Source organism: Rhinichthys klamathensis, unplaced genomic scaffold, assembly GCF_029890125.1.
Source record: "Rhinichthys klamathensis goyatoka isolate OS25496 unplaced genomic scaffold, OSU_Roscu_1.1 h1tg000646l_1, whole genome shotgun sequence".
NCBI lineage: Eukaryota > Metazoa > Chordata > Actinopteri > Cypriniformes > Leuciscidae > Rhinichthys > Rhinichthys klamathensis.
Window position 1 is genome coordinate 272,501 of NW_026607092.1, and position 14,053 is coordinate 286,553.

At 39.5% G+C, this 14,053-nt stretch overlaps 1 protein-coding gene across 4 annotated transcripts in view; it reads left to right on the top strand.

Annotated features, from left to right (window-relative positions):
- The window catches only part of LOC130076408 (DNA-binding protein SATB1), a 67,117-nt gene that overhangs the window by 9,339 nt on the left and 43,725 nt on the right, over positions 1–14,053 (top strand). For 3 of the 4 annotated variants that reach the window (XM_056241487.1, XM_056241483.1, XM_056241485.1), the window contains exons 2-5: positions 462–700; positions 4,762–4,938; positions 6,855–6,981; positions 8,170–8,293. In XM_056241487.1, the coding sequence (XP_056097462.1) occupies positions 490–700; positions 4,762–4,938; positions 6,855–6,981; positions 8,170–8,293 (639 nt within the window). In that variant the 5' untranslated portion in view covers positions 462–489. The remainder of the gene's footprint in view (positions 1–461; positions 701–4,761; positions 4,939–6,854; positions 6,982–8,169; positions 8,294–14,053) is intronic. The other variant, XM_056241486.1, reaches the window with a different exon arrangement.

A 14,053-nucleotide genomic window follows, 5' to 3' on the forward strand; every position in this document is an offset into this window, starting at 1 on the left:
TTGCAACCCAAATCCTTCACACTGTATTTTACATGGAGAAGTGTGTCTGCGCTTCCATGAGGAATCGGGTCTTTTAGAGCCCTCGCTTTTTCTGATCCGCTAAATATTTCACAGCCCGTTCCTCTTGTCCGCTGTACGGTGCGCTGATCACTGAAGTGGACTCATTAATGCGACTGTACAAAAACTAGCTTGTTTGCTCTTCACATGGGATTCTGCAGTGGGTTAGACATCCATAATACATGCTCTTAAGAACGGGGATGTGATCGTTGCATGAAACATTGTAAATGCCATGTAACATTAGGCTTGATTTGACATTTCAGTCCACGTGGAAGAGACACAGTTTATGTTGCACCTTCTATGGTTCAGTTATCTTTAGAACTGTTTACTGCATGGAAATAAAAGTTTATGGTACTTGGGCGTCCTAACGCCACGGCTCTGTTTGCTTTTATTCTCCCCTTCAGGTGACAGTGAGCAGTGGAGCTGAGAACCATGGAGCATCTCAGCGAAACATGCCTGGGGAAGGAGAACTGTGAGATGGTCAACAGTCTGAACGACACCAAGGCTCCTCCAGCCAAACTGGCCCGTCTGGAACAGAACGGAAGTCCTCTGGGCCGGTCCCGTCTCGGCAGCACTGGAGCTAAACTCGCCGGCGTGCCCTTCAAACCCCCTGGACATCACCTGAAGGCCTGCCACAAGAGGGGTGAGCTGGCTTTTTCTCACCGCTGGGTCCTGGGAAGCGAGTCCAGTAGGGGTGCAACGATACCCTTTCGAACTCACAATACGATATTATTGCGATACTCCAAGACACATGATAAAAGGCTAACGCAAAATTTACTGTTGATTAAAACGCTAAATTATGTTTTACATTGTGGGTGTGGAAAGTAATAGGCTTGGACTTGGTGCTGGAAACCCAAAGCACAGGATAATAGAGACACCAGAATAGCAATATTCATGATTCTGAAGCTGAAAGCATATTCGTTTTAAAAATAATTCTGTCACTAACTTGATGCGTTTAAAATAACGGCGGCCACTTTTTACTGGTAACATCAGACATTTGGCATTATCAGGACCCACACATATTCCCCCATTGCATTATTATACATTATATTATTCAACATTATATATAGTGGTTTAATGTAGTACTGACACTAAAACTCCAGTATTTAAACTCCAAATTATTCCAGTAGGGGTGTAACGCGATAGCCTGGCTCCGCCCTCCTACGCACTTCCGCTCAATTTTATTTTCCTTCAGTACTGCGTCTGGGATTGTGCTGTAGACTTTGGTTTCCAGAAATAATTTTTTTACCGGTCCAATCAGCGAACAGAGGGAGTGGCTGAGAACGATGACGTTGATGTAGCGCGTCAGTTTGAGTTGGAGTTCAGTAATGGCAGCGGAGAAAAACGTGAGAAAATCTATTCGGTCCGTTGTTGCAAAACTGCCGAATATCCAGAAGTTAAAGCCGGAGCAAGATCAATGTTTGCTAAGTGTTGTTGGTGGCCATGATGTTGTGGCCCTCCTCCCCACGGGGTTCGGGAAAAGTTTAATTTTCCAGCTCACTCCGCTAGTGGTGAATGAGTTAGCTAAGGCGAACGATAGGATGCAAAGCCGATAGTTGTTGTCGTCTCCTCTTGTTGCACTAATGGAGGACCAAGTGAGGGAGGCAGAAAGGTTAGGAGTTGGTGCTGGGCAGCTCGGCGTGCACGATGATCACTGTACAGCATTTGCGGCAGATCCGAAACGACCGCAGCGGCGTATTGTTAATGATTACACCCAGCTTCGACAGTTGACTGAATACATCACTGTCCTTAGTGTCAAATATACATTTAGAATTTAGAATTGTTCCTTGAACTCTTAAATTCGATGAACAAAACATGCAGCTCTCGTTGACAGACATCTTATTCTAAACATAATCCTCTGATCATTCGGACTTGTTTTTTTTATTGCTTAAAACAATACACAAGTAATAACAGAAAACATAATACAAAAACAAACAAAAAATAATAATAAAAACAAAACAAAAATAAAACAGTAGGGGGATAATATAAAATAAACATGAACAAGTTAAGAGAATTACATGACACTGAAAAAAGGAAAATAATTACAAACAGATAATGTTTTTAAGGCTTTTTTTGTTCTCAGACAACTTAATTGAAAAGAGGTATTTTTAAAATTCTTTCACAAATATAAGAAAGAGAGGTTTAGCATTTAGATATTTAGATTTATGAATATGGAATTCGGACTTGTTGTTTCCAGCCGGTTTCGGCGCATGACATACGTCACGACCACACGTTAGCGATTGGCTATGGCAGATCCTGAGTGACGCTGGGCAGATCCAATAGTTTTGAACTTTAACAGAGAACCCGCCTACAAGGAAGTAAACGTTTCTCAATGGAGCGAGGCCAGACTCTCTGTACAAATGAAATGTACGAGAGTCTGGTAGAACCAGGCTAGTAACGCGATACCCTCATGTCATGATTCGATAAGTATTAAGTATTATTGCGATACTCCAAGACATATGATAAAAGGTTAAGAAAAAATTTACTGCTAAATTTGGTGTTACATTGTGTGTGTAAATGAATCGGCTTGGACTTGGTGCTGGAAACCCAAAGCAGAATAACAATATTCATGATTCATGAAGCTGAAATGCAGAATTATTTTAGACTAATTTGCTTACACTCTTTCACAGACTAGATATATTTAAAATAATGTAGGCCACGTTTTACATCACACATTTGGCATTGTCAGGACCCACAAATATTCCCCCATTGCATTATTATACATTATATTCAACATTATATATAGTAGTTTAATGCAATACTGACACTAAAACTCTGAAAACTATAAACAACATATATTTTTGTATTGCGATATATTGTCAAACCCCTAGATTCCAGTGAGAAGTAATTCGTCTGTCCACCCAAACGTGATGTTTAATGCACAGTTATGAGAATAGGTCATTTGGACCAATGATATTTCCCGATGGGTGTGTCTCATCACTCAGAAACCCAAGTGACCAATAATAAATTGTTCTGTTTTTGTTGTGGCCACTGATGGCTAGAGCGAAAACCCCTCATGTCTTGCACCTGGATAAAAAATGGTGCGATGATGCAAAGTACAGTCTAAAAAATGCTGGGTTGTTTTAACCCAAATTTGGGTCAAATATGGACCAACCCAAATGTTGGGTTAAAAGTGTAATTAAAAAATTTACAGTTGAAGTTGGGTTAAAATTTTCAATTACATTTTCAACCCAACATTTGGGTTGGTCCATATTTGACCCAAATTTGGGTTAAAACAACCCAGCATTGTTTAGAGTGTAGTCTGCGTATTTTTTTACGTATCGCCAGCCAGCAATATTTCTGCGGATATGTTTAGCACTAACTGTAAGCATTCATTTTCAGAAAGCAGTCACTGTTTGTTTGTCCGATTAAATCTTTTTGATTGGTAAAAAAATATTATTTTTATTTGTTTGGTGATTTTGATGTTTCATTGCTATTTATTTTGCTATGTGTATATACATGTATGCATATATGTGTGTGTGTATGTGTATATATATATATACACACACACACACCCCTGCAGTGTTCAATTAAAGGGGAGATATTTTAGTTATAACATTTAGTGTTAGTTCATGTTCTATAGCTCTCTGGGCAAGCGTTATTATTATTTATGTGAAGTAGTGAACTTTTGCTGAGTGCCTGCTGAACTTTGGTAGCTACTGTATTCATTGTTTTAGCTGAATAATATTTACCATGGGCTTTTCTCAGCTCTCTGGGAACAAAGCGTGTATTGATCCCGAAATGAACCGACACAGCAGTCTTTATTGTTAGATCTTTATCTATTAAAAATGGAAAAGCTTCGATTCAGCACATTCCCTGGCATCTACTTATGATTATACCCCTATTTATTGATTGTTTTCCTGAAAACGGTCGCATTCTTAGGAAACTGTGACCGTGAGGAGCAGAAATATGATTTATTATGGATGGAAGAGGTTGATATCCCCCCCCCCCAGCCTGTGTTAAACCCTGTAAAAATAAAGATCCCGAGTCCAAGAGATCATGAAGTTCCTGAAATTTCATCACCGGAGTGTTGCAGCTGGCTGGTATTATGTGATATTTGCACAGTAAACCCGAACACATGACAGCTTTGGACGGAGATTCTTCGATTTTTCCCTGATAGCGGCGCGCTGTTTACACAGACTCGTAAACCTCAAGGCTATAGGGAGCATTGGGAGCCGCCGCGTACAGTGCATCATGGGAAGGGTTCTGGGATCTGCCTCAAGAAGTATTCTAATGTGATTTGAGCACCTTAACAATAAATAAAGCGCTAAACCCACGATGAGCCCTAACCTTTTAGTGTGCTAACACGTTTAAATAGCAGAGCTGTTTGGTTGACGCCATCTCTTCTCGGTCTGTGTTCTGATCTTATTATGCATGTTACAATGCTGCTTTATTTTAACACCATTACAGCGGATTATAATCAATTGATAATTAGAGGTTAGGCAAATCATGTGACTATTGCTCATCATGATGCTTAAGGTTAGGTTTTTCAAAAATGCCACCCAGAAGTTACTCTCTCTAGCAACAACTTGGCATCTTCCTTGAGCAAATGCAAACTTTATTTTTAGCTCGTTTATAATTTGCATTTGCATTTTTGGCTGAATGTGCAACACAAACAGCAGCACTGTTGGAAATGTTCTGTGGCATTTCAGCAGCTCTCTCTGCGAGGCTGAAGTGTAAAGCGTGCTCTCTCGTGTCTGCTAGGTAACATGCTGCCAGTGTTTTGTGTGGTGGAGCACTACGAGAGCCCCATCGAGTTTGACAGTAAAGAGGAGCATGCTGAGTTCGTTCTGGTGAGGAAGGACATGCTCTTCAACCAGCTGATCGAGATGGCCCTGCTCTCCCTGGGCTACTCGCACAGTTCGGCTGCACAGGCTAAAGGTACGGCATGCTTTCACACATTCACTCCACCGATTTCTCCAGAACATGCACGTGATTTTTTTTTCCCCTCATGCATTTAGATCAGAACCGTGAGTCATCGAATGCCGGTGCAGATGCTCGGATATTTTTGGAGGCTAAACAGAGATATTTCTGGAGTGTTTTGTTGGCTACGTTCTGGGTTTTGCTCGGGCTGACCTGATGTCGAGGTCAGGGGGGTTGTGGGTAGAGGAACACACAGGTGCACCTCCTGCTCCCTGTAATCACACTTTTCTCAATGGGAACGAGTGTGGAGGTGGGCCTGCGGTTACTAATTGCTCGCTTTATGGAGTTGGGGGCTATTTTAAGAGCTGGAGCCTTCAGCCTGTAATTTATTGCAGGCTGTCCATCATCATTTCTTTTTTCGTTGGATCTTCTGGATCTTGTTTTTTTTTTTCATTCAGTGCCAGTCGAAAGACAACATGTGGTTGAGAATTTATTAATTGTTTTTTTTTAAAGGGTGAAAGCCTTTCTTTAACCCCATACTAAAAAAGTACCATGGTATTATCATAAAAATAACATTTAGAAAGCACTGTTCTAAAACATGGTGAGAGTTTGGCATTATAACGTTGCTAAGTTTACAACATGATGCTCAGAAGTAGTGTTCAAAATATATATATTCAGCAAGGATGCATTAAATTGATTAAAAGTGGTGCTTTCGGTTTATCAAATAATCCTGATAGAAAGCTTAAGCAGCACAAGTGTTTTCAACATTGATAATAATCATAAATGTTTCTTGAGCATCAAATCATCATATTAGAATGATTTCTGAAGGATCATGTGACACTGAAGACTGGAGTAATGATGCTGAAAATTCAGCTTTGATCACAGGAATAAATTACACTTTTCTATATATTCACTTAGAAAACAGCTCATTTATATTGTAATAATATTTCACACTTTTTACTGAATTTTTAATCAAATAAATGCAGCCTTGGTGAGCAGAAGAGACTCTTTCAAAAACATTTAAACCGCCCCCAAACCTTTGGATGGTATTGTATAATAAAAATAGTATACAAAAATATACCAACATTTCTCTCACTTCACCTTCCGTCTTGTCTAGATTTTTTAATTAATGTTGTTGCAATGTATTATGGGATTGTGTTGTCCACAAAAGATGTATGTGATGCTTACCGCAAAAAGATTGCTTTAAATCCTGCCTGTGTATTGTCAGCTTACTAGGTTTTGAGGTTAAGACATTACTATAATGGTAATAACATGGTATTTTTTTTTTTAAGTGTGTTATGTTGAATATGGTTATTAAATGACACATCAAAGTACCATAATTGCCACATTATTATTTTTTTTATAAAGAACTTAGAGGGCCTATTGTGCTTTTTTGCATGTTCATCTTTCTTTAGTGTGTAATGTTGCTGTTTGAGGATGAAAAATCTTTGAGTTATTCTCTATATCAGTGTTTCTGAACTCCTGAAACGCCTCCATTGTAGTCTTGAGTTTCTAACGGGAACGAACACGTCACAATATTCCTCATTTAAATAATTAATACGCAGAATAAAGGGGCGGGGCCTGGTTGAGTTAGTTAGTAGTGTGTTAAACTGGCGGTTATGGGAAGGGGCGGGACATTTCCCAAACACACTCGAAGCGCCCGACCAATCACAACACACTGCTCCAGCCGACCAATCAGAGCACAGTGTGCTTTCAGAAGGAGGGGCTTCATAGAGACAGGAAGTAAACAGAGCGTTACTGACAGACTGGGAAGAGAGGAGCCGCAACAATGGAGAATATAAGGAGAATAATCAACATTCAAGCAGGAAAACCTGTTCTAGTAGAGCCTGAAAAAAGTGAAAAATGCAGTGTTTTATTCCTGTGTGCTGTCGTGCGAGTGTCTGCCTGTGGTAAATGGTGTTTCCTCACCGCAGGGCTGATTCAGGTGGGCAAGTGGAACCCCGTGCCTCTTTCCTACGTGACGGATGCACCCGACGCCACAGTGGCGGACATGTTGCAGGATGTGTACCATGTGGTCACGCTGAAAATCCAGCTACACAGGTCAGTGTTTCCCATCTACTGTACCCACAACACAAACAGTGCTGTTTTTTTTATTTCCCACAAGCCACTGCTGTGGGCACACACAGACACACCTCTTCCTCTTTCTGTAGACATCCATGTATATCTGTGTGTCTCTGTCTGTCTTGTCTCCAGAGACTCTGTGGCTGTCTCACACTTTAAGGTGTGCCGGATCCGATCGCTCTGTGTGTGTGTGTGTGTGTGTGTGTGTGTGTGTGTCTATATGCAAACATGGATGTGTTAATTGCACATTACAGCAGTACTAACTCTCAACCAATTACTTCAAATAACTATGAAACCATCAGTATTGCGCTTTTTAAAAAAATGCATCCAGCAAGCCTTAATTTAAATTCAAGTATGTGTATTTAAAGGTGTCGTGTGTCATTTTTACACCACTGGCATTACCAAATAGCATTGCAAAAATAATTTTTCCTGTCTGACTTTGGTCAGGCAACAGAAGTCGCTCATGCCACTGGTTAAGTTAAAGTCACCATCTGTCTGTCTGATCATTTAAAACCCGTCATTGTTTTTGCAGTTCCGTTTGGTGACGCTGGTGGCGCGGAAATGACACTCCTCATCCTTAATTTGCATTGCATGCTGGCGTCGAACGTCGGTGTTGCGATATTTACTTGGCAGCTTGCCGTTTATTGCGTCCTATTGAACAAGCATTCATTAATGACACCCTGAATGCAGCTGTGTTTTCTCCCTTGATTTGGTCGTGCATTTTTTTTTTTTTTTTACGTATTTAATGCTCGTCTAAATACTGGATAAAGTATTAAGATGCTGGTTCTTTTTAATGCATCTAGCATCTAAATCTATCTGGAAACACCTTAAATTGTTTCAGCAAGCACATCAGGGCAGGAAGGTAGAAGTAACGTGAAATAATAGTCGCCGCATGCAGCTGATGTATAATTCATGCATCAATACAGCAGATGTGTTGTATAAAGTAATTAACTAATCAGAACAATCAGGAGAGAGAGAGAGAGAGAGAGGGAGGAGAGAGACTCCAGATGCATCTGCTTCATGCGCCAAATGAAATCTGTCTGTCTTAGAGGGACGCTTGCAGCAGAGAAGCAAAGCCCAGTGCTCACTGTCCTCTCTCTCTCTCTCTCTCTCTCTCTCTTTTCACTCTTTCCATCTCTCTTTCTCTTGTTCTATCTCTTCCTGCAGTTGTCCTAAACTGGAAGACCTTCCTCCAGAGCAGTGGACCCACTCTACAGTAAGAAATGCGCTCAAGGAGTTACTCAAAGACATGAACCAGAGCTCTCTGGCAAAAGAATGTCCCTTATCACAGGTGCTGGAGCCTTCCACGTCTAGTTGCCAAGATTGCAAGTGTCCCTTTTCAAATGCCCAGAGTTTGATAGAGTGGAAATGGACAGAATTGCCATAGAAATCCAAATCAATAGCCATTGTCGTGCCCGTAGATTAATGCACTTTATTTTGATGCTGTTGCTAGCCGTTGTGAATGCGAGTATTGTTGGGTAAACAATGGGCGAATCACAATGATCTTGATAATGCATTGCAAGCTGTGAACTGTTATGGGTGAATCTCACGAAACATGTCAACGTGTCATTTTTAACCTTAAAAACTAAAGAAAGAATTGGATTGTGCTTATAGAAAGTTAAGCCTTATTTTTGTTTGCACTGTGTTGCATTATTGCGTTATTTGAATGACAATTAAGCAGCTTAAATTCTATGGACAGGTGTTGAAAATTAGCACATGTGCTATAACACTTTAAACAATGCATCTGGTTCGTCCAATGTTATTGCTATGTCCATAAATTTTTTTTTTTTTTAAATTAGCGCAACGCAAAACGGTCAAATAATTTATACAGCATGGTCGTATTATTTTTGGTCACACTTTAGATTAGGGTCCAATTCTCACTATTAACTAACCATGACTTTTGCCTCAATAAACTGCTTATTATTAGTTAGTAAAGTACAGTAGTCAACATTTGAAGTGGATCTGTTCATCAAAGTTGTCGTAGAACGGGTATTGTTTTATAGGATTAAAGGAATAGTTCTCTTAAAAATGTAAAGTCTGTCATTATTTACTCACCCTCAAGTTGTTTCAAACCTGTATGAGTTTCTTTCTTCCGCTGAACACAAAAGATTATATTTTGAAGAATATCGGTAACCAGACCGTTGATGGACCCATTGACTTCCATAGTATTTTTTTCCTACTATGGAAGTCAATGGGGTCAATCAACTGGCATTAATATGTGCTTTATTAGTACTAATAAACAGCCAATATCCTAGTAATATGCATGATAAGCAACTAGTTAATAGTGAGAATTGGACCCTAATCTAAAGTGTGTCCTTATTTTCTTACCGTTTTTATACTGCTTTTTTTTTTTTTTTATGTACAGTAATGAAAATGTCATCAGAATCACTTTTGAGAAAAATCAGGATTCTTTTAAAAAGCGAGACGTAAAACTTCCAGACTTTTACAGTAATGAGAATTTATATTAAAAAAAATGAAGATCCTAAAAATGGGCTTCGTAAAAAATAAATATTTTTTTTTTACATTTTATGTGGCTGAAATGTAACCTGGACACATTTCCATGAGATTCCCCCTTAAAACTGCTGCTGTTTAAATAAGCAGAGCTACTGTTTAAATGCTTAAGGGAAGACAAGTGTTTCAGCTCGTGTGTGTTGGCACAGTCGTAGTGCATTTCATCTCAGGGAAGCCCGTTCTTTACCTGCAGGTGTGTGTGTGTGTGTGTGTGTGTAAAGAGTCCCAGGGTGCTGTTCAGGCAGCGCAGGGGCTGGGCCGCTCCACATCTCTCTAATCACTCTGTTTACAGTCCATATGTGAGCTATTCCCACTGAGCAGCGGCCCGGCACTTACACTGAATTACAGTCCGCTCACATTTTCTGCTTTCTGCTTTTGTTGTTTCTAGGATGCCTCGTCATGTTAGGCGCGTCTTTGGTTGGTAACCCAGTAGAGGTGACCTTTCTTCTAGGTGAACAGGAAGAGTTGGAGAGATCAGGCCGATTTAAGAACGAACGGCAACTTTTATAGGATTAGTGTTTCCTTGATACTCCAACGGTAATCCCTGCTCTTGAAAAGGTTAATGAATGGAGAATTAGAAGGAGAAGTACGCCGCTTTGGTTAGCAGAAGGGGATTGTGAGTAGTGTTTGTTGCATGTTTCGGTTTCGACACTAGTCGTTCAGTGTCGTCTAACTGTTTGTAGTAGTTGGCTAATCATTCTTAAAGGAAGCTTTATATGAATATGTTGGTTCGAGGGTCTGTCATACACCAACCAGACTTTGATGTGGGATGTTGAGTTTTTAAACGGCCCTTTTCAAAGTTGAAGTACTTTTAATTTGACTTAAATGCGACTCATTGTGCAAGAAGCTAAAACTGAGATGACAATGGCGGAAAAATTATTATGCATGAATGTATGTGCTTTTCCTTGACTTAAAATGTCATGAAATTATTACTGTAAAGCGTCCTTGTGCTATGAAAAGGCGCTTTATTTTAATTTTATAATAATGATGTTGATATTGATATTAATTAAATTGTAGTATTTATTTATTTATTTATTTTGAATTTAGCACAAAAAAAAATAGCATTTTGGATGAATTTAGCAACTTCTCAGGTCAACACACACACAAAAAATTAAGTAAAAGATAATTTAATCCCCTCTTAAGCGGAGCGCTAAATTAAACATAACATTTTTTTAATCATATTGATGTTGTGAATTTTAATGTTCGTATTATTTTTATGTCAGCAGGGATACATTTAGAAACGTCTCTAAGTCAACGCGCTAAAACATTTAAAAGTAAATGTTACGAAAAATAAATTGTATTATAATATTGGTATTATTCCATATATTGATAATGTTTTTAATTTTAGTATTGTTTTTTTGTGGGATAAATTTAGCAACTTCTCAAGAAAGTCCTAATTAAGTATTAGGACTTTTAATTATTATTATAATTTATATATATATTATTATAATTATTAAAAGTTTTATAAAACATGCTAAATTTCACGGACATGTCAAATTTGTGGGGGAAAAATATCTAAAAGCTAAAAAAAAATGGACAGACTCTCCAGTTAACCTCACTAATCGACTAGTTAATTGTTGTGTGATTAATTGACCATCCTGACCTGTGCCTAGTTCATCGTGTGTTTGTCCTAAAGATGATATAAAAAAACATGCTTTTGTTTTCAGCACAATATAATTCGACCGCCGTCAGATCGATTTGTCGCGCGACGCTAAAGAAAGGAGAAAAGTAAATTGCTCCCGCTCATCAGCCGTCTGTCAGCACACGTATGTTTCCCGTGATCAGACTTAACCCCTGTGTCCCCTCAGACGACCCACACAAAAGAGCCCCACCGCCCCGTGGCCCTGAAAGAGCAGCCATCAAAAGCCATCTTTCCAGGTTAGACATGGGCCCTTTCTCACGGAGTGGACGGAAGAGAAGCTGTAATTAAGATGTTTAAAAGACCTCTCCCACACAATGCAGGGACACTGAAAGATGCCATGTATTAAAGAAGGAAGTTTCCCGAGCATTTCTGTGCAACTCTCCCGTGACGGAGAGTCAAATAGATGTTTTATGTGGATAGCGGCGTGACAGACTTCCTGGGCGCTCAGATAAGGCCTCTCGATGGTTATCTTTTAAAGAGGCTTGTCCCATTACCTGTTGATGGCTCCTGGCGCTCGGTGCGCGGAGGTGTTTTTCTGCATGGGTTGTGGTGGCGTACGGGGCTCGGGAGATGTGCGGTGGGAGACGAGTGATTAATGAACGCAGATTCTCACAACATCTGTGTCAACTGTACTCAATACGAGCGTAGATCTCGAACAGATCATTGATGACTCATGAAATCGTGGGTGATTTTGTTCCTCCTCTATTGTTAGTTGCTGAGTTTGTTGGTTTGCTCTCTGGCTGTTGTTTGAGATCAGCGATAAAAGAGGGCTGTGACATTCAAATGTCTCCGGTCTGCATGCATATTCCCCTCTTGCGTTCGGAGAGGGTCTTCTCCTCATCTTGGAGACCGTTATACACTCTTCATTTCTGCGGCAGCATGAGCTTTGGCAGTAAAGGTTAATAGTCCTTCTCATTGTACACAGCGATGTGGTTAACCCTCTTCTGGCTGAACTCTGCACCTGTTCATGAAAGGGGTTTCTATCCTGATGCCGTTGGAGAACCTTTTAAAAGTCCATATAGTGCCATAGTTCTCCTATGACATCATATGGAACTTAAAGAGGTTGTGTTTTCATTTAAGTTCTGAATTCTTTACAATTAAAATGTCCATATTATACCATAAGCAAGCATTTCATATGATGTTGTAGAATAGCACTTTTATAGTCCCCCTGTGGTGAAAGTCCAGCTTTTAATGTTGTTTATATGTGGTGTTTTTAATATGCTTTAAGACAAACCGTGTGTAAGTTCATAAGTCGACAGCATTGCTGAGTATTTTCTGCTTAAAACTGCAGTGAACCAAAGACAGTCTCAAAAACACGGTTTGAAATCGCTGGTGTTTCTGACGTCACAAACGACCTTGTAACCAATCAGATCAACGTGTGATCGTCAACCAGTGGATCTCTGAGTGAGTGAGTGAGTGGAGGCGGGGCTCATTTGCATATTCATAGAATCGTGAATACTAAATGAGGCAAGGGTGTCGAGTTACATTCAAGATATTTTAAGGCATGAATAAACATTTAAATATGTCATTTTGGTGATCAAAGATGAGTTTTAAGGGGTAAAACCACTGACTACAATGGGACTTTAAATTCTGTAATGTCATATGGAAACATAGAGCAATACTATGCCATAAGCAAACATTTTAAAGCTCCATATGAAGTCATCTGTGAACTTTTTTAAAACTCTATCCCCTTGTTTCCCAGACTAAAAGCCGTCTTACCTGAAAGCATATCTTAAAATATGTCAGAGCGATTGTTTTGTGTCAAGATGCATCATGTTTTTTTCCTAAGGCACGTTTATAAAAATAATAAAGAACTAAGGCCTGATCCTGACTTAATCTAAACCCTGTCTGTCAAACCAGGCCTATAGGAAATCATAGAAGTGCAGTTTAAATGTCCATATCATTCCATAAGCTGACGTTAAGTTCCATATGATGGCATAGAAGTGCATTATTAAATTCCTTTTTTTTAAACACTCCATATGATATCATAGAAGAGCAATTAAAACTTTTATAGCATGCCATAAGAATATGCTTTTAAGTCATCGAGAACATTTTCGAGTTCTATGATGTCAAAGGATGGAGAACAGTTCGTACAGTATGATGTAACCTCCAAAACTAATCTTATAGTCACATCAAGAATCCTTCACAGAGAAAATGTGCCACCGTAGATCCTTCGCTTCTGAGAGCAGATCTCGATGTGTGATCTAAGATGCATTGGAGCATCTGGAACGGGGATTGCTGAAGTTATCTATAAACTTCCTCTGTTGAAGCCACGAACCCCCTCCTCCAAACCTGCAAGTCCCCAAGTGCTCATGTTATAAAAATGATAAAGCTGCTGTACCTGTAATTTAAAAACAGATGGTTTCATCTTTTGAATATTTATAACAATCAAAACAATTTCTGCGCTATGTTGCCCAGGGCTATTAAGGTGTTAAGTGTTGGGTTTAATGAAAAAGAATCTCAGCTTCTTTTTTTTCTTTTTTTGGAGTGGAATGTATTAAAAAAGAAAAAGAAGAAAGCAGGGCAGATGAATAGAAACATGCTGTTAGGGCAGCGAGGAGACGTGAACTCGCTGTGTGGTCTCAACATGCGACTCCGGCTGTGAAAACAGATTGTGAATATGAGTTGCATTCATACAGCGCAGAAATCCCCAAAGCATCGTGTGCTTTGCTCTCTGCCTCACGGATCCTCCTGTGTGCGTCCTCTTTCATACTCTGTGGCATTTGTGAAAGGGACATGTATTTCTTTAGTTTATATTACTGCAGAAAAAAATTGTGCATGAATCGCATTTCTTACCGTTTCTTGGATCAAGATTTGACACTTTATACATAATGCACAGAATGACAGGATCTGTTGTTGTACTGTGTGTGAATGTGGATTTTAAACGACATACAATTT